General features: G+C 37.4%; 2 protein-coding genes across 4 annotated transcripts in view; both read left to right on the top strand.

The window, feature by feature from the left end:
• Arhgap15 (Rho GTPase activating protein 15) overlaps positions 1-21078 on the top strand; it is a 602692-nt gene that overhangs the window by 112761 nt on the left and 468853 nt on the right. For all 3 annotated transcript variants that reach the window (XM_037204746.1, XM_028881759.2, XM_037204747.1), the window contains one exon: positions 17022-17111. In XM_037204746.1, the coding sequence (XP_037060641.1) occupies positions 17022-17111 (90 nt within the window). The remainder of the gene's footprint in view (positions 1-17021; positions 17112-21078) is intronic.
• LOC114701679 (28 kDa heat- and acid-stable phosphoprotein-like) lies at positions 13795-15962 on the top strand. The gene has a single exon (XM_037204748.1). It carries the CDS (start codon positions 14722-14724, stop codon positions 15232-15234), a length of 513 nt encoding a protein of 170 aa, XP_037060643.1. The 5' UTR covers positions 13795-14721; the 3' UTR covers positions 15235-15962.

The following is a 21078-nucleotide window of genomic DNA, read 5'->3' on the forward strand; positions in this document are numbered from 1 at the left end:
AGGTACTGGAGCCAAGAATTTGAGGTTAGATATGTCATAGCCTTTGGGTAGAACCTACCACCAAATAGGACATAGTATGTAATTGACTTCTAATGACTTATCACTATATCCATTGATTAGTGTACTTGTCAACCCTCATCAGAGAAGCTGCTCCTTGTAATAGTTGGCAACTACTACACAAGTAGTCAACATACAGGGAATAAGAAACTATGGCGTACTCAGCCCCAAATGGAACAACCAATTTCCCCAAGGCTCAGAGACCACTGTGAAAGAGGGGGATGAAGGATTGTGAGGGCCAGAGGTAGTAGATGGAAAGGAAAGAGTGTTTTCTGGACACAGCAGGTCAGTTGCACATAGGACCTCACAGTGATTATGACATCATCACAAGACCTGAGTAATCTCTAGCCAAATGAAAATGTCTTGCCTCTAGCTTGGGAGCTATTGTCAACTGATAGTTGCTGGGAGAGGCACTAGTTTTCATTGAGGGTGTGATCCCTGCTAGGTCCATGATTCAAAGCAGGCCCCACACCCAAGAGTATCTGGGCAGCACAAATTGGATTGGATGGGGGGGGGAGAGAGAGAGAGAGAGAGAGAGAGAGAGAGAGAGAGAGAGAGAGAGAGAGAACATGAAGTCGAATGCAATAGGAAAGTGAGGTGCATCTGGAAGGAGATGGGGGAACTGATGAATATAATTAAAATACATTGTATGACATTCTCAAAGAATTAATTAAAATATTATTTTTAAAAGGAAGAAAGATAGATATTGAAACCTTTCCCTTGAATCTAAAACCAAATTGAAAGAAAATATACCCATAAATTGATTTACACTATAAAGTTGGACATTGATAGTGGCCCTAAAGAGCACGACAATGACCTGGGCTAGTTTTATGCTAACTTGAAGGGAAAGAGATTGCTTCCAGCTAGTGAGGATTCTAAATATATTCAGAGGAAGTGACTCATTGAGCTTGCTTTCGAAAGACAAATGGGATTTTGATGCAGGCACTGTAAGGGGAAAATATTTTATGTTGCTATAAGAAATGGTAAACTATGGCAATTTAATTCCTTAATTGAATTATTTCACAAAGCTATTGATCTCCTTTCTTCTCTCTTGCTCCATGCACTGTTTAGGCTGATTTAGCCATTTTGATCAAGCCTCGCAGGCAGAGTAAGTGTGCCGCAGTCCCGGTTGTATGCTGCTTCTGCAAAACACCTGGGAACAATTCCCGTTGGGACTGCATCATACAAGTTTCAGCTGGTTTCTAAAATTGGAAGCCACTGCCCTGACTAGAAAGTCAGTGTGGAAATGGCTTAGGGAAGACCTGAGCTCCAAGGACATCACTTCACCTGCTGGCCACATGGAGCTCTTCGTATCCAGTGTTACATGTTCTCAGATTAAGACAGCCTCAGTAGCAGTCAGGACACAATTGGAGAAATAGCACTTCTGTATTTTTAATTGTAAAGAAACTTAGAGCTTATATGATCTTACAGACACGTTCTAAAACTGTTCAAGCAGAGGAGAACAAAAGGCTTTTCTCTTACAGAGAGAGAAAATTGCCCACCAGTTGTCTTTGTAACTTTAATAAACCATAGGCCATCTCTCACTGACAAGAGTATTTTGATATTCTCTCCTGTGTTTGACCTTTGGCAGTATGGCCAGTGTTACAGACATCCCAGTGCAAAGAGAAAAGGAGGGCAACTTATCTAAGAATTTTGAATGACTGTTACAAGAATATGAGCTCATAGGTGCATCAGCCAGCACCAGTTGCATACCTAGAAAGCTTAGGACCTCTAAATAGAATGTTTTATGGTTGTCTGAACTGAGTAATTTCTGTTGTTTCATATGCACACAGATGAGAGCTGGTGGATCTCCCTTATCAATTAGGTGAGTTAGTCTATTTTAACCCTCACATACTACTCAGAAAACTTAGTGTCATTTTAGGCACAAACTCAAGAGCTTTGTATGTATTTTCAGTAATATTTCTGCCTCAAAATTTCTGAAGTCAATACAAGACTTCAATATTGAAGGTGTTTCTGGCTCAGCTATACAACTTTAAGAGTTTTCATTTCATATTATTCTAGTGTGTCAATCAGAAGTAGCAACTGTAAATTTATGCTCTGGGTTCTTGGTTTGTTCTTTTGCTGGGAATTCACTTCAGGTTCTCACACATGGTAGGTAAGTACCCTACCACTGACCTCCTAGCTCTCAAACTTAACCTTTAATTATGTATTTACAGATGTAGAGAGTGATGTTTGATATATGTATACTAGGGAATGATTATATCACATAATGAACAAATCACCTCCCATACTTTATTCATAGTAAGTAATTTAAATTAATAAAATTAATTTAATTCATAAATTAAAAACTTGCTGGGTGGTGGTGGCACATACCTTTAATCCTAGCACTCAGGAGGCAGAGGTGGGCGGATCTCTGTGAGTTCAAGGCCAGCCTGGTCTACAAAGCAAGTTCCAGAAAAGACTCAAAGCTACACAGAGAAACTCTGTATTGAAAAACAAACAAAAAATTAAAAACTTATTCTCTGTAATATTCATGAGCACAGTAGATTATTAAGTACAGTTCCCATGCTGCACAAGAAGCCCAAAGAACTTACATTTCTCCTTTTAGCTTTTGTTTGTTTGTTTTTGCACAGAAGAACAGGCTCAATCCAATAAAAATAAAGCAAACAGACAACAACTAAAAATAGCTGCAGAAAAGATATCACTTCTTCCAGAAAGCAGAGAGCTCACATTCTGCTCAAAGACTAGGATAACTGTATCTGGAGGAGGAAGGGAAGGAAGGTCTAAACACTTCCTCTTTGGGCTAGCTAAAGGCTATTGCTAGGAGTGACTAGGGAGTGGTGAGTAAAAGAATGTTTGGTAATCTCTAAGTTTGTTTGTTGTACTTCTGAACTGGAGATCAACAGGGTAGAGCCTTGACTAGCATTTTCTGGGCTGGGGATGGCTAGAATCTAGGTGGGGAATCATTTACTTCTTTAAAATGCAAATTTCTGCAGTTTCAAAGGGAAGGAAGTGCATGGAACAATGCGGCGCTAGCTCTTAACACTCAAAATAGGGCTAGTGGTATGGATTAGCAATAAAGCATTTGTTTAACATGCACCAGGCCATGAGTTTGAACCCCAGCAGTGCAAAATCTTTTTTTTCCCTTTAAGTAAAACTAACATTGTAACCTTCAGTTCTACAATACTGAATGAATTTTCAAGGAAGAACTCCAGAGCCAACAAGGGAAAGGAAAACTCCCATCTTGTACATAAGGTCTGTACTAGTGCCTCCTTGTGTGTGTCAAGGGAAATGTTAGTGAGTGTTGGCAGAGTTGCCACATGTTACTGGGAAAACTGGGCTTCCCTTTAGGGTTCTTAGTCTCACTGGTAATAAAATTCAAGGACAGATTCAAAAGGAAGCCTGAAGATAATTTGTTATCTTTTTAAAGGAAATCTACAAGGCAGGCAAGTTATAAATTTCCACACCTGCTGAAAAAGGGAAAGAGATAAAAAGAAGAAAGATAGAAAGCCATGCTACTTATTAGGCATGAAGGGCTGCCTGTAATGGACAGTGGTGGGGGAGTGTCAGAGAAAGACTAAGGAAACCCAGAGTACCCCAGAAAGCATACTTAGAGGTTGCTATTATCTTAAAGAAGAATCTAGGGAAGGAAACGCACATTATCACAAGGTTAAGTATTCCTCCTACCTCTTTAACACAGTTTATGGTTGATCTTGCTCTCACAGTGGGCATGTGCAACTGAATTGACTTTTAAAGGAAGAGATAATATTATGTCTACACCTGGAGGTGGATTCAGATCTTTACTGTAACATTCCCTGGTCTAAACCAGTAAGCGAATATTTTTCAGGAGATATTCTGAAACTGAGGAAAACATAGGACATGTTTTTACTACAATGATCTAGAGATCTAATTTTAAATCTGTTCACCAATGGGGATTTATGTCTCAATTGGAGGCACTAATTTATCTAACTAAAATTTGACCAGCTCCCTTAGGCACCTGGTAACCACCATTCTATGTAGATGTAACCAACCATCTTATTAAATAAGAAACACAGAACCAATGTAAAAGAGAAAGCCAAGAGGTCAAAGCTCAGAGCTCAAATCCAAATAGAATACCACCATAATTCTACTCTCCACTTCTGTGAGATACATGTCTTTAAAAAGTTTATATCTAATTACAGAAACATTTGAGGACACTTAATAAACTATTAACTTTTTTCAAACCACCCATTCAGCTCCATTCAGCTGTATTCTTGAAAACAACAACAAAAGAAGTGTAAAAGGCACCATTTAAATTGTTTGCTTTCTTTAATATTGTTTACTTTCAATATGAAATATGTGTTAAGCATTAATTAGATAAGCACCAGATCTAAGGCTGATTCACTGTAGTGTGAACTCAACAACAACATGAACTTATGGATATAAAGTATGGGAGTGATCAAAAAGATGAAAATAGTTTCAATTAAAATGCTATTCATGAATTATTGCGTATCTATGCAAAATGAATACAGAATAATTTTATCATTATGGAGGGAGTATTGAGCCCTCACACAGACTCCTGCTCAATAAGACCTGGAAGAATGGAAAGGCAATAGTAGAGCTAGCAATCTTAGCCTGGCAAAGGCATCTTAAGTCTCTTCTTAGTATTTTAATCTCATGATCCTGTTCTTGAGGTCAGGACAGTCATCCCTGCTGGGCTTCACTATGACAACTGCAAAGTATACCATCATGTGGGCTTATTATAGATTTAATAACTAGAAAAAGGTTACAGTTGAAAATCTGGAGATGACAGGTAAAAATAGGAATAAGGGAAGAAAAAAGAGGAAAGTAGTTTCCATTGTATTATTAACATAAATTTTATAAGAAAAAAAATCCAATGATCAATATTACTTTAAATGAAGCTGTGTTCTCTGGTTATCATTTTATTAAGATTTGGCCATTAACCACAATAAATTCTGTATCTTACATAATTTTTAATAGCTATAAAAATCAATTAAATTGATGAGAAGCCTTATAAATGGATAATAGTTTGCTATCCCTCAATAAACCTCACCTTAGGCTTTCTCAGAAAACTATTTTAATTATGAAGCTTGACTTTGTGTTTTATCACTTTGGTCAGCATAATACATATTTCAGAGCTTGTGTTTCTCTAGAATAAAGTGAACATTTTCCTCTACAGTACATTAAAAAAAATCATTGTGCAATAAATGTATTTAGACTTTTAAAAAGCCACTTATGAACCAGAAGTTTCAGAGAAGTGGCATATCATTCAGGGTAGATGTAAAATTTTCAAGTTATACTACCTAGGCTACAAATATTAGGCTCACATTTTATTTGCTGTATGGCTTTTGATTATTTCAATAACTGCAGCATGACGTTAATAGGTGCATCTCACCTCATAGAACTGTATGTGGCAAAACTGATGTGCCTGACACATAACCAGTACAGTAACTCTTAATTGCATTCATTATTGGTGTCTACTACTAGGAAACAATGAAGCATAGTTGTTAAGAGTAGCAGCACATGAAGGCAGGTAATGACAGCAGTGTGCAAGACATTCAGGCTCTTAAAATCCTTGAAAGATCTTCCATCATTTTTCCCATTCCATTGATAAGAAGAAGGAACTGACTACATTTTGATCCATAGGGTACTGAATTAAAATAGAGTAACTATAGACCCTCAATTAAATAACAGCTATATTGGTGGAGAACTATCTATCTTTGCCACAAGAAAAGCAATGTCAGTTATTGCAACTGTGTGTGTATGGTTTTTTTTGTTTGTTTGTTTTCTTTGTTTTAATAATGAATGGTTAAGCATCATGCTTTATTTGGAAGGTATACATCTGAGACATACAGAAGTGACATACAAATGACATGAAAATGTAGGAACTGTTACAGTGGACTCACTGGATGCTGACTGACACTGCACAGTCCAAGAAGGCAGGAAGCTCACTGGACAGGTGTACTGGGCAGAGATCCTGAAGAACGCAGAAAGAAACTCAAGGGACAGAGGACATGGGGGAAGGACCAATAGCTTTCTGCCCTATTTCTTCTGAGTTTCCTGCTTCCCCTTGGTTTAAATTTATCAGCCAGAGCCTTTACATGCTTGAACCAATAAGATTCTGTCCCCAACCTTAATGGCTCCTCAGAAAACCTGGTTCCAGTCCTTGTAGAAATGACTATTTATCTACACTGGAAGTAGAAGAAGGAACTAAGAACCCACCGACACTCTGGCCATGTGGAGGGAAGAACTGAAATCCTAGGAAGGTATTCTGAGATGAAGGGCCATATAGCTCAAGTAGGATGGATCATCTATGACAGCCAATGGAGTGAATGGAAGTCTATAAAACATCTTTAGGAGAATTCCATTAGCTTAATATAATATAATATAATATAATATGATATGATATGATATGATATGATATGATATGATATGATATTATGTGATGTGATGTGATATAATATGATATGATATAATATATGTAATAAAAATGTGAGAATCAGCATACAGTACAAGTAATCTATGAAGAAGCTGTTAGAATTATTCTAGAAAGATCTTTTTTTAATATATGATGGTTTTTATTTACAACTTTATTGGAAAAAAAGGGGAGAAGTTTAAACAGCTTTAATACAGGGTATTGTAGCTGATTCTGTTAGGTTGAACAAGTTCATTCTCAGTGTCCACCTAATTGTCCAGATGGACAATACTGAACCTGCATATGCAGTTTCCTTTATCAAGTACAGTGCTAACCTTTCATGCAGTCTTTAAAACATATAAATACAAAGGAAAGCAAACCACTCATTAAAAACTGCATCAAATACAAAGTATTTTAAGTATGAATTTGTTGTTCCTGGAAATAACACATGCCCATTGAAAACCAAAAGCTGGAGAAGCAGTTACACTTCCTATGGGAGTGGACAGTTACAACAACAATCATCTTCTATAACTACCATTTTCAATTTGTTATCAACTACTCTAAACTTACTATGAGATGTAGTCAAAGTCTGAAGAGAAGACATATGGAGAGTATTCCTTTTTTGGAGGACAATATCCCTCCAGAATCATCATGAGGAAATATAAACTGTTGATTCTAGGTGGCAAACAATTAACATAGTCAATTTCAATTCATGTTGGTCATGTTGAGTTGACCTGATTTTCTTCATCGACTTGTTTGGTGTCATTCTTCTAGATCAAGTGTGTGTTTGAATTTCATCCTAAGTTGGTCAGTGATGATGATGAGGAAGCTGATGATAACTGTTATATTCAGGGAATAGGTGGTGATGAGGTTGATGATTCTATAGGTGTAAATGACATCGATGTAAGCCTGTACATTCCAAGAGGTGTGGAAAGGACAGGTATCACTGTAACCAGTCTTGAAAGATTCAACACATGTGCTTCAGATAAAGATGAGAACAAATTAAGGGAAGCTTCTGGAGGTCGGGCTGAAAATGATGAAAGAAGTGATTTAGATGAGGACAACGGAGTGGGCTGGGGACAAGAAAATGGATCAGTCGATGCTCTTCCTGTTGATGAAAATCTGTTCACTGGGGATGATCTGGATGAGCTAGAAGAAGAATTAAACTCTAGAGGGATTTTGATTAAGAAATAAGTCCAAGAGAGGTCTATTATTTATTTAAAAGGAGAAAACATTCTTTCCACTAAAAAGTAATAAAAACACAAATTTTAACACTATAACTACTAATGAAGGTTTACTTCTCTGAAAAGCCAGTTTGATTTGTCCTATAACATACTGAGAAATTTCACTGTAATAGCAATTTCAGTTATTATTAAAATCATTTGTATTCATATACAGAAAACCCACATGTTATAATCAGTCTCCCCTTCTGGTTTGACAGAGGCCATACTTTAGATATTAATAAGATCAGGTATCAGTTCTGCACTATTTTCTAAATCGTTTTTCTCAGATAAGAATTGATAAGTGAGTTTTGTCCTCCTCCATGAATTATTTCCCAGAATCAAAACAAGTTATGTGGTTAAACTTAATTCCTCTAAACCTATTTCATGTTCTGTGTTTCAAAATTGTAAGGAGAATCTCAGCTGATATTCCAAAACCAGCAATTAATCCAAAATAAAAAATGGTAGCTAATAACCTACTTCAGAAAGTCTGAGCTTTATCTTGTTTAAAAACACATCTAGGACTAAGGCAGAGAGGAGAAGAAGCCCAGTGATTTGTTACATATGTGCCTAATGTCCATCATAGAAAACACCATAAAGCAAAAGACTGTCCACACTGAGACTCTTTCTAATACACAACCAAAAACTATGTGCCCCCAATAGCTCATAAAATAGAAAACTAAACCCAAAGGCTTAATCTAGCACAAAGAAAAACATACTATGTAGAGAATACTGTCAGCGATTATTGAGAAGCCATGAAGATGGACTACGAGAATAATAAAAACATGAAGTGGCTAAGGCACAGGATCAATTTTTAATGACTTCACATTTCTTCAACTGAGGGGCTTGCATGCTTTCCTGTCCAGAGGCAGTAACTCTTCAATAGAGCTATCAAAATAGTTTTTTAAAATCAGTCATTTCTATTTTAAATTTATCCCCACAGAAGGTATGACATCCATATCCCCAGATTTAAATCCATATTTGATCAATTTATAACTATTATAAATCGGTATAAATTTTAAAAAACCTTTGTTTTTATAACAGAGTATTCTCTCATCCATGGACTTCGTGTAGTTCATTAGCTGTCTCTTGCTTGTGTTTCAATGCTGTAGGATCAGAAATACATTTTGTATTAAAGGAGTCTTTAATTTCAGGCTTCTTGAGTAAAATCTTCTCTTCCAAATGCATTTTACGACTTTTTCTGAACTATGTATTCTGATGTTTAAGACTTGAATACTAAGACTTTCTTTTCTGATGCTCTCTGGTGTCCATCATTGTTCTTCCAGGCTGGGTCTTTTCTTAATTGGGAGGAAAATAAAGTACAGGTTAGGACAATTGTTCACATGATCCTCCATCTCCTTACCTTAGTGTTCTTGTCATGAAGCATGTATCTTTGATCCTTTAATATTACTCAAATAACCAGTTTTCTGTTTTATTTCTAAATTCACCACATTACTAATCTAATAGGTTTTTTTGTTTGTTTGTTTTGATTTATAACATGATGCAAAACTAGACATACCTAGGAAGAAGGAACCTAACTTGAGAAATTGTCTCCAACAGATTGGGCTGTGAGCATGTCTGTGGGAGACCCAGTCCATGGGGAGTGGTAGCTCACTGGGCAGATGGACCTAGGCTGTATAAGAAAGATACTAGAACAAACTGAGGGAAGCAAGCCAGTGTCACATTGTGGCCTCTGCCTCAGATCTTGCCTCCAAATTCCTGCCATGACTTCCCTAGATGACAGATTATAACTTTGGTCTGTGTTTTATCAAAGCAACAGAAAGCAAACTAGAATGTCCTACATGTTTTATTTTTTGCTCTGACTGTGCTGTATGATAGCTTTTACTGAGGTCCTGCCTGTTTATGCTTTCATAAATGATTTTTCTAGAGGAGCTCTTTATTTATAATCATTAAGGCATGGGACAGAATCTGGATATTTTCTGTTATAACTCTCCATCTAGTTCATAAATGATTTAAGTAGTTCAAATGTTGTGAAAACATGTTGCATTTTGAAAACTCCCATGGGTGTAGGTAGCATGGCTGGCATGCAGAGAAAAGGAAAGTAAAGAGATCTGAAAAGAGCTGTCAGTTAGGAAGTTGAGCCTATAGATAGAACTTATTGAGGGATTTGGCCATTATCTTAAAGACATAAGATTCCACAGATGAAATAATGTGAAGTCTGAAGGGGCAGAAAAGCCAACGTGTAGGAAATGAGTAGAAGAGGGTTGTTTGTTTGTTTGTTTGTTTGCTTGTTTTTTTTTGTTGTTGTTGTTGTTTGATTGGCCACAAAAGAAAGAGAAGAATTCAGGTAAAAGAAAACAAAAGAGTTCAAAGGGTTATCATCCCAAGATGGAAAGAGCAAAGCTAGTTTGGGAATTTTTGAATCTTTGGGTTATCTGTGATGGGGGAGATGGTAGAAGAAGTCAAGACAATTTCATGTAGACTGGTAAATAGGTAATTAAACACAATTAGCAATAAAGAGAAATAAGAGAGCCTGACATTCCTACAGCATACTCTAATATTAGTAGTCTTAAAATAGATTTCTGGACCATTGTTGGAAGCTGGAGGGGCCAGGGCAGAGGAATTGATTGAGGAGTCAATATATTACAAATGATGGGACCAGATTAGAGGAGAGACTAAAATCCAAGTATGCTGTTAAATGAGAAAAAAGTGGGAGAAAAGAGAGTAAGCCAGAGATTAGTTAGACATTAACCATAGACTATTTAGAAACTGGAGAGAAAGAGAAGTAAGTGAAAGACACTAGGTGTCAGGTGGTTTATGTCAACCTTAATAGTTAAAACATTTTACACTAGCCAAAAAAAGGTAGTAAAAGCCAAGCTATAGGAGCGTGGGACATGAGCAACAGGAAACCATGAATTCAGGAACCTGGTGGTTCTGGAAGTAATGGAATAATAATAAAGGCGGCTTAGAGTGAAGTTTTTGAGTTGGTAACTTTGAAGAGCATTTTTCCATTGTCTCTCATGACTGAAGCTGCAGAAGGAAAGATTCTATCAGAGAGTGAGGAAACGGAAGAGTAAAGAGATAAAGCAGGGTTTGAATTCTCTAGATGGAACCAGGAGTTATGGGGAATACACCTTGGGAGATGTGTCTCTTGCTCTGAGGTCAAGCAGGCCACAGGCTGAGTCATCGCTGTCCTGCAGGACTCCTGTATTCCTGGAACTTCTGACTTACATACAGGCCAGTCTCATGACAAAGAATAGGCCTGTAGGTAGGTAGAAACAGATCACAGAGCCGGAGCTAGAATTCTGTGGATAGACAGGGAATAAGAAAATGTCAGCTCTTATAAGGAACCAATAGAAAACAGGAATTAGGTACACTGCTTTGAAGCAGGGGCCTGGGAGGAAAAAAGAATGACTATGCAGGGGAGGCTGTGTCTGTGTTGTCAAGAGCATGCTGCATGCCATTGGATATAAGTGAATTCATATCTCAGTGTAGGTACTTGCTAAGTGTGTGGCCTTGGGTGAGGTACTGGCCGCTTGCTGTTTGAGTTTCTTCACATGTGTGTTGAAGTAACCGATACTAGCTTCACAAAAATATTGTAAAGATTGCAGAAAAATTTAGTGTAAATTTTTAATTTGTTCTTGGAAAGGATCGGAATTAGGGGACCTGTGTCTGAGTTCTACAACCTTTGGGCAGTAGGAACACACCATATCGTAGAGCAGAGTTGGAAAGGAGAAAAACTTTGTAGGTTACCTGTCTCAAGAAAGAAAAGAAAATGATAACTAGGCACAGAAAAATGTTGCTAAGCAGAGTCAGCAGCCCAATGAGAAGGGCAAGCACCATTTGTGATACTGCTCTCCTGAGGAGCCCACAAGATTATTTTTCCAGATTTTTAGACTGACAGATAATGAACAAAGGACTGGTGGGAAACAGGGTGTTTGATGGGATGGTTAAAGTGACTGTTGAATCAGGAATGAGGGCTTACACATGGAAAGACATGAAACCAAAATTCTTAGAAGACTGGAAGACTATGCTAAAACTATTTCAAGAACACCAGAAAGAATGTCAGGAGCAGGAAGGAATTGTGCAGAACTCAGAGAAGCACAATGAAGTCATGGACTGGAAAAGAGATGGAAAAGTGAGAACATGGGGAGTCTGGGACACAAAGAAGGCATGATCAGGAAAGGTATGTTGGCATGAGGAGCAAAGGAAGGTGATTGGGAGTGACAGAAATTTGGATTGGGATAATCATGAATCAGATGCCACAGTCATGGGGTTTAGCTCATGATGCTGATGACATTTAGAGACCAGCATTGATGAAAGATGTAAAAAATATAAAAACCTGCATTGATCTTCACCCATTGTGGTCCTCTATTTCAACATCAGAGTGACTATAAATAATCAGGTAGAGTCTTCTAAGGCTTCTAATGGGGAAATTTCCATCTCTGTCTCTGCCTCTGCTCTCACCCCGTCTCTCTCTCTCTCTCTCTCTCTCTCTCTCTCTCTCTCTCTCTCTCTCTCTCTCTCTCTCTCTCTCTCTCTCTCTCTCTCTGTGTGTGTTACTGGGGATTGAACCCAGTGCCTTGTATATGCTAGTGATCCAATGATCCATATGTTCAGCCCCAGCTATAAAATTCTTAAAGGAACAGTCAATACTTTCTGTAACCCTGGAGTTTCAGGATGGAGCATAACTCACAAACTGATAATGAAGATGCACAAGGAACAGTTTAGTATGATGTCATGGAATTCATTCTCAGTTTTCATGAATCCATTAAACTATTATAATCATGTTCCCAAATCACAAATGACTGCTTAACTCCTAAAAATTTTAGAAATCTGAATTTATGTAAAACAAAATTTTAAGACACTCAAGACTTCCTTCCAAAGCAGAAAAGTTAGTTGCATGTTGGTATTTTTCTTCATTCAGAATTCAGTAAATATTCACTGAACAGCAAGTGCATGCCAGGCATTGTTCCATACATTGGGAAAAACAGTGAAGGAAAAGGGAAACAAGCCCCACATTGAGGAAGCTCAGTTCTAAGGGAGAAACACAGATAAAAATAATACATGTTACTTCCAGGTGGAAGTGAAGTTAAGTGAGAATTAGGGTAGAGGTCTCCAGGGGTGCTGGGAGGCAGCCACTTTCCATTGGGTTCAAAAACCCCTGGGGACAAGGTGCCTTTAGCAGGGAGCTGATGTAAAAGAGCCAGTCTTTGAAGATCTGGAGGCAGTGTAGGTAGTATAAATAAAGATGATGAAGGGATGAAGAATCTCCAGCAAGACCAGTTTAGTAGAGGGGATGAAAACAAGATCAATGCCTACCCTGCATGAGGAGAGGCACAGTTTTCCCCAAATTCTAATGTATTTTATCATGAGTATCACCCCAGTGATAATTCCAGTTTCAAGGACGGCATGGTGGTTAACAACAGACTTTGGGAGTTGTGCGTACATCTGTAACTAGAAGCTTTTCTGTGTCCTGCCTGGCCCCAGAGTAGCTTATAAAATAATAATTCAGAGGCTTAATATTAATTACAAACTATTTGGTCAATGGCTCAGGCTTATTGTTAGCTAGCTGTTTCATCTTAAATTAATCTATTTCTATTAATCTATGTATCACCACATGTCTCATGGCTTTACCTGTGTTCTATTAAATCTTGTTCCCCTGTGGTTCCTAGTGTCTTCCCTGAGTCGGCCTTTCTTCTCACTTGTATTTGTTTGGATCTCCTGCCTGGCTGTAACCTGTCTTGTCATAGGCCAAAATAGCTTCTTTATTAACCAATGGTAGCAACACATATTCACAGCATACAGAAAGACCATCCCACACCATACATTTCTGTGGTAGAGTACTTGCCTATGCATGAGCAAAGCTCCATGTTTGATCTCTAGCACTGCACAAAGAAGATAGTGAGTCTAGTTGCATTTAAATTCTGACCTTTGGTGCCAGAGAGATGGCTTAGCAGTTAAGTGCATTTGCTGATCTTCCAAAGGACCAGACTTTAAGTCCCTCGTAAGGTGGCTCAGAACCATCTGTAACTCTAGTTCTAGAGGATCTGATTCTCTCTTTTGCCACAGGAGTGCAAGTTGGGCGTAAGCATCCATGCAGGAAAAAAACTCAAACACATAAAACAAAATGAAATAGTTTAAAATAAATAAGTTAATTCAGACCCCTCTAAGCTGTTTGCCTTGGTAAACTTCCATACACCAGAATCATTCTGATACACCTTATAACCTATAACACAGTAGTATTAATGATAACTGCCTCATACTATTATAAGGATTAAAAGACAGCCTAGTCATAGGGAGATGCTAGTTAAAGAAGTGCTTGATATATGCAAAGTGCTTCTTAAAAAATGTAATTCTCCTACCACCTCTCCCACCCTATTGCATTAAGGAAATAAAATCCTTTAGTTTTATTCCCTTAATTATTATTGTTGGCTCTGAGTATGATATAATTTAACCAGTTCTACAGAAAGCAACTTGGTTTTTCCTCGTGAGATCTAGAGTAGTGACAGCCGGGTGTCGATGTGGTATGAACCTGCAAGTTTTAAGGGGGATGGCTAATTTTAAAGGGTTTCCTACAGAGCTCCTGTTGAATAGAAGTGAAAGGCACACTGTGGATTGCTACCCAATCAGGTGAATTTTTCCTTGCAGAAAAATTATGTGCATGTGGGTGCACATAACACAGACACACAGACATACAGACACACAGACACACACACAAGTTCACACACTTACTTTAGTTGCTGAGATGCAAACATCTCCTATTTTACCATAGGAGTAAAAAAACACACAAAATCTTCTGCTTACTCCTAAGTTAGATTTTTTTTAAAATCCAATAAAATTGGAAATAGTGGTTATGAGGCAACAAGTATGGACAGAATATATCTTTTAACATTTTTACATTTCTAATTTCAAGTTTTGACTTAAAGCTCTTGACATCGAAAGCTGCCTACAACATCTCTATAATAAATGCAGAGGATGTTCTGTAGGAAAAAATGAGGAAATTATTGAATTTCTTAGTAAAGAAAACGAAAGTAGCCTAAAGCACATGACAATTGTTGAAAAAGAGTTCGAGGCGCCGCTGTCGCTGCAGCCACCGAAGCCGAGATGCCTAAAGGAGGTAGAAAGGAAGGCCGCAAAAGCCGGGTGAGGCAGTATACAAGCCCTGAGGAGATCGATGCACAGTTACAGGCTGAGAAGCAGGCCAACGCAGAAGATGAACAAAAAGAAAGTGGAGATGGCGCTTCGGGTGACCCCAAAAAGGAGAAGTCTATAGACTCAGATGAGAGTGAGGATGAAGATGATGACTACCAGCAAAAGCAAAAAGGTGTAGAAGGGCTCATTGACATTGAGAACCCCAACCTGGTGGCGCAGACAACCAAAAAGGTCACACAACTGGATCTGGATGGGCCAAAGGAACTTTCAAGGAGAGAACAAGAAGAAATCGAGAAGCAAAAAGCAAAAGAGCGCTACATGAAGCTGCATTTGGCTGGGAAGACAGAGCAGGCCAAGGCTGATCTTTCCAGGCTGGCAATCATCCGGAAACAACAGGAGGAGGCAGCAAGAAAGAAAGAAGAGGGGAGGAAAGCAAAAGATGACGCAACTTTGTCAGGAAAATGAATGCAGTCACTCTCCCTGAATAAGTAAGCTGGCCTGTGGGAGGAGATGCCTAAGAACTGGGCCCATGCCTCCAGGACCTCTGCCGTGTCTCACCCACCCTGTGTCCTGGCGTCGCTGCTGCAGCCCCTCATGGCCAGGAGCCCCTATGGCCTGGGGCCTCCTCTTCATCTTGGCACAGAAATCGTTCAGGGGATGTGGGGAGGCTGGGGGGAGGGGCAGCTGCTATCTTTGAGACAGAAAGATACAGGACAGCATTTCATACATAACCGTTTGAATGTTTTTGCTGATTTTAGAATTTGGAACCCTGGTTGGGGGCTGCCTGGGAAGTGGGGTAAAGAGATTCCATTTGTCCAGTAGATTGCACGTTGGGGGTAGGGGGATAGAGCCAGTAGGCAGCTGATGTGGGAGTTGATGACAACCAGCCCAGATCGTTGTCTGGGTGCTAACTCAGAGGGGCTGTCAGGAAGCCTGTGCCCCTAAGGGTCCAAGGTTTGTGCCTGGCCAGTTCCGTCCAATGAGGCCTCTCCTCTCTGACCTGCTCTGCCCCCTTCCCACCCACCTGATCAGGGCTAGTGGCCATTTTTAACCCTACCCATTGATCATTTCAAGAAACCTCTGGTTACTGTGCATCACCCAGACAAGACATGCTCCTCAAATTCAACTTGTATATTTGGCAAATTAAACAACATTATCGTAAAAAAAAAAAAAAAAAAAAAAAAAAAAAAAAAGAAAGAAAGAAAAAAAGGAAATGAAAAGAAAATTGTTGAAAAGTATTTCTATACAGTACCTCCCTGGAAAATAGTAAAGAAATGTCCAAAAAAGGGGCTTTATGTAACACTTGAAGTAGTGTGAATTTAAACTTATATAGATGTTATTTACTATGAGTCAAATGAAATTATTAGGCAACTGTGGTTAATGTTCATTCTTAGCTGGTTATTAGGAATTTCTGAAATGAAATGACTTTCATTTATCATGTACTTTGTATAAAAGAAAGCAAATATTATGATCTGTTTATTAAATTAACTTTATTACATAAAATTTACATATGTACTCCTAAAGTCTGAAACGTGGATCTTTTTCTTCTTACTATTATGTTAAGACAATGTCTCACTATGTAGACCAGACTGCCCTTTGATTCACAGAGATCAGCCTGCTTCTGCCTTGTGAGTGCTGGCATTAAAGATATGTGCTACCATGTCCAACTAAAAATGTGACTTTCTAAAAATAACATTGCTGACATGTTTTGGATTTGCTTTTTAAATTTGTTAACATGCAAAATACAAACATTTGAGAAGTGTTTGAGATTAAACCAAATGCGTTTGCTCTGATTTCAAGATGATATAGCTAGATTCTAAGTAACTTCACTGATGCCACAAAAATAAAACTAGAACTTCTTCCATTACTTCATGATTTTTCTTTTAATTGTAGGTCTAACAAGTATATGACTTAATTTTTTTTCTTGTCCATCACCGACTAACATTATTATACATGATGGAAAAGGAGATCTTCAAGTTTCTTTAGCATTATGCCAAATCATTGATATAAGTATTGATCCTTTTATTGTCTGTAATGAAATGTGTTTTTCACATAGAAACTATGCTTCTAATTTTAGAGTACTAAAATTATAAAACCCCAAGTAAAAGTCCCTCGGATTAGGTTTCCCCTGGGAAGCACAAAAGAGAGGCTTTATGTCTTTGTGTATAACCTCTAACTCAGTGAACCCATTTTCTCTGACATGCTTCTCGGATGCTCTGTGATCTTTACTCTTATTTTATTTTTGTTTACAGAAAGCCAGGCACAAAGCAGAAAGTGTGGATTTGTGTGGTGCACAGATAGAATGGGCCAAGGAAAAATCAAGCAGAAAGAGTGTCTTTCAGGTAGGAAACATGTACTCAATTTATTCCTGTTTCCTCTGAACCAGAGCTCTCTTGGGTAATCAGAATAAGACTACCTTCCTGGGATGTTTTCATGTACATGAACTACTTGTCTGAAGGTCATTATGAAAGTCTGACTCTGACTCCTCTTCCTTGTGGAACCATGGGTTTATTTTGTGTTTTCCCTCTATGACTGGTTACTATCTAAACAAACAAACAAAAAAACCCAGATGCTCTGTGTCGATTATTTTACAACAATATCATTGAATTTTGCAATGTATTTGATAGCTGTTTGGGGTGCCAACCTAGAATGCTTTGCTTAAATAGATGTGATATGGCACTTTCAAACATATACAAATTAAGATTCACTAATTATAAGCTATTCTCATTCATTGCCCTTCCTGCATTCCAGTCATTGAAAACATTTACCAGTGGAAGTAAAGAGCAAGGGAAAGCAGAGCAGTCTGGTGGGGATGGCAAGGAAATATGAAAGGGAAGTGGGAGAGAAATCAGAGTGCATTACATACAAGTAAGAAGCTGTCAAGGCACAAATTTAATTAATAATAAAATTTAAATCAGATCCTTTTATATTGAATATTTTCACTTTGGGAAGAAAAATTGCTATGATTGATTAACAGTCACAATCATATTCCATTGAGTGTAAAATAAACCACAAAATCTTTGAATGACTGGAAATCAGTAACTTTGGTATTTCATATGGGATGTTACCACTTAGTAATCATTATTTGACATGATTTTTAACAATTCTTTAGCAGTCATTTCAGATTATAAGTTTTTCCATTTTAGGAGATATACAATGTTTACATTTTCAATTTTGTTTTATTTTAAAATTATTCCATTTAGGAGTGAAGGAAGTAGAATAATATTTATTTATATTAAATATTTTCTGCAGTAATTCTACTTTTGAAGAAAAAAAAGTCAGTTATTATGTAACAAAAAACATTGATGTACTCAGTATAAGGATCTTACAGTGGCGTAGATGGGTGGCCTTTCCCACTTCTACTCACATGAGGGGAAATAGTTCACTTCCAGTACGTCCAGTATGGGTTACTTCCTCAAGGAACTTATTCAGATGTATTAAAATAATTCAGGTCTATTCAGATTTAAAAAGAAAAAAAACTACACACATGTCCTAGAAGAAATTATCTTTCTGTTTCTAGTTTTATTCTACTTAAATATAGAGATGTTTTTAACCAAAAATTAAGTGAAAGGATAGATATAATTATCATCTGTCAACTAAAAATAAAATTTTAAAAAAGAAAGAGGAAGGAAGGAAGGAGGCAGGCAGGCAGGCAGGCGCATGGAGAGGGTGGTGATCTCAAACCAAATGCAGAGAATTTAGAGAATCAAGGTATACATAATAAAATTAACTTTGTTTGAGAATGAAGGTAAGGATCAGTAAAAATAATCCTCTTCTCTGATCTCTTTCTCTTGGTGTTACTCTGACACTAATAATAAAACGTAAAGGTCACAATTCTAGTCTCTGACCATCTAAGACAGTGATTCTCAACCTGTGAATCACGACCCCTTAGCAAACCTCTATCTCCAAACAATATTTATACTATGGTTCATAACAGTAGCAAACTACAGTTATGAAGTAACAACAAAAATAATTTTATGGTTGGGAAACACTGCTCTAGGACATGATCAGATAAGCTAAATGTTGTAGGCTTACATCTTTGTGTGTCCCCCAATTAATAAAGTTGTAAAATAAAAAGATTAAGTTCAATTTTAAGAACATAATGTTTGAACAATGGAACATTTCTTAGATCTTTGAGGCCAGTCTTTCTGCATCTATCTCTACAAAGTTTCAACTAGACCAAAAATGAGGCTGCTGTCAACTCTGATATACAAAAGATGATGTATGTCGTCCTTAGCATTTTGAAATACTGTTAACGTTCATTCTTTTATAATTTCTACTTTATTTTTATATGTACTTCTGAAGGCAGGTTCTTCTAAGGACATTGTAGTCTGTTTCACCTTTTCCAAATTTAGTGGCTTGAAAATTCTTGTTATCTATTTTTGTTTGTAATGTAACTGAATAATTCATGGGGCCTTGGGCTGTCATTATTTAGACAGATGATTGGTAGGTGGGTACATATGTAGATAATATGATGATAGATAGATAGATAGATAGATACATACATACATACATACATACATACATACATAGATGATATATAGATCATAGGTGAATAAATTCTTGATAGTTTTGTATATAGAAATAAAAGGTTATTTGTTGTTTGAATCTTAGATGGTCTTTTAATAAAAAACCTGGAGCCAGATATTGGGGTGAAAGCTGAAAGATCAGATGCAACCAGCTACTAGTTCTTACCTCTATGAAATCCTCAGTCTAAAGAGAGTGAGTCCCAGTTTCCTCATGCCATACGTACCTTTCTCTACCCAGATATCACTTCCTGGGATCAAAGGCATGAGTGCTTCCCAGTACTGGGATTAAAGGTGTGTGCCACCATGCCTGGCTCTGTTTCCAGTGTGACCTTGAACTCACAGAGATCCAGGTGAATCTATGTTTTCCGAGTGATAGGATTAAGGGTGTATGCTGCCACTGCCTGTTCTCTATGTCTAATCTAGTGGCTGGCTTTGTCCTCTGATCCTCATGCAAGTTTATTAGGGTACACGATATATCACCACAGTTATTATGAAGCTATTATGAATAACAAAGTTAAAGGAAAATTCTAGTATTGTTTTCTGTTCATTCATTTTGGATAAAGCATCTGACTTGCCATGAGCTTAGGTAAAATTTACTAATATACATCCATAGAGTAGATCAGAGCAGTCAGCTGTTTGAGCAGAATAACATAAATTATTTTTATAGTTCTGTTAACAAAAAAGCATTGGGAAGAATTTGCCAGACAACTAAGTCTAGATGATGTGCATCAATATTTGATTAGATACATTAGTTGGGCTAACTCTCAGCTGATCAGAATAAACATGATTATATCTCAAAAACATGGTATTAAGGCATGGGAGGGTGTTTGAGTGCATGTAAGGGTCTCCTTACCTACTGAATAATGAAACGTTTCTTCCCGACTAAAAGAGACCCTTCTAACTTTAGCTGAGGTATCACATCAAAAATAGTTTTAGGATTCCAAGTTTGAATTAGGCTTGATATTCAATCTCAGCCTATGAATTATAGATTACAGACAGCAAATGACTATTGAGATTTTTAGTTCCAGAAGAATCAAAGAAGAGCAAAATTAGAAATAATTTAAAATTTGAATCTGTCTTTAAAAAGTTGATGGATTGGCAATTATATATCACATAATTACCATGTCTGTAGAGAAGTCAAACTTGAAATGAATGGGAAAACAAACAAAAAATTGTGAGTGCTGGGAGCACACATTTTTTGATACAGAAAAATGGAATATTTTTCATTCACTGTTTGTATTTTTCAGACATCTGACTTGTTCATTTTCTGTATTTAACAAAAATCCAAGTTTTATTTACAGTCAAATTTCCATCAAACTCAGTGTGGATCCAGGCTTCTTCTAATAGTACATGCTAATACCATACTGACAAAATTATAGCTTTAGTATGTAGTAACTCTTGGTAAATCAAAATGATATTCACTTTCTGAGACCAGGAACTGCTGCCTATTTTGGAACCAGAATCTTTGTGCTACTTCTGTCTAATAGGCATTGTTCAATAACAAGTAACATTTTATAAAGTGCTCTCCTATAGTACATTATCTATGACTTGTATTCACAGGTGTCAAAGAATGTATAAACACATCTTTAAAGAATATAATTAGGTGTACATTTTTTTTTCTTTTTTTTTTTTTTTTTGGTTTTTCGAGACAGGGTTTCTCTGTGTAGTTTTGTGCCTTTCCTGGAACTCACTTGGTAGCCCAGGCTGGCCTCGAACTCACAAAGATCCACCTGCCTCTGCCTCCCAAGTGCTGGGATTAAAGGCGTGTGCCACCACCGCC

Source organism: Peromyscus leucopus, chromosome 4, assembly GCF_004664715.2.
Source record: "Peromyscus leucopus breed LL Stock chromosome 4, UCI_PerLeu_2.1, whole genome shotgun sequence".
NCBI classification, from domain to species: Eukaryota; Metazoa; Chordata; class Mammalia; order Rodentia; family Cricetidae; genus Peromyscus; species Peromyscus leucopus.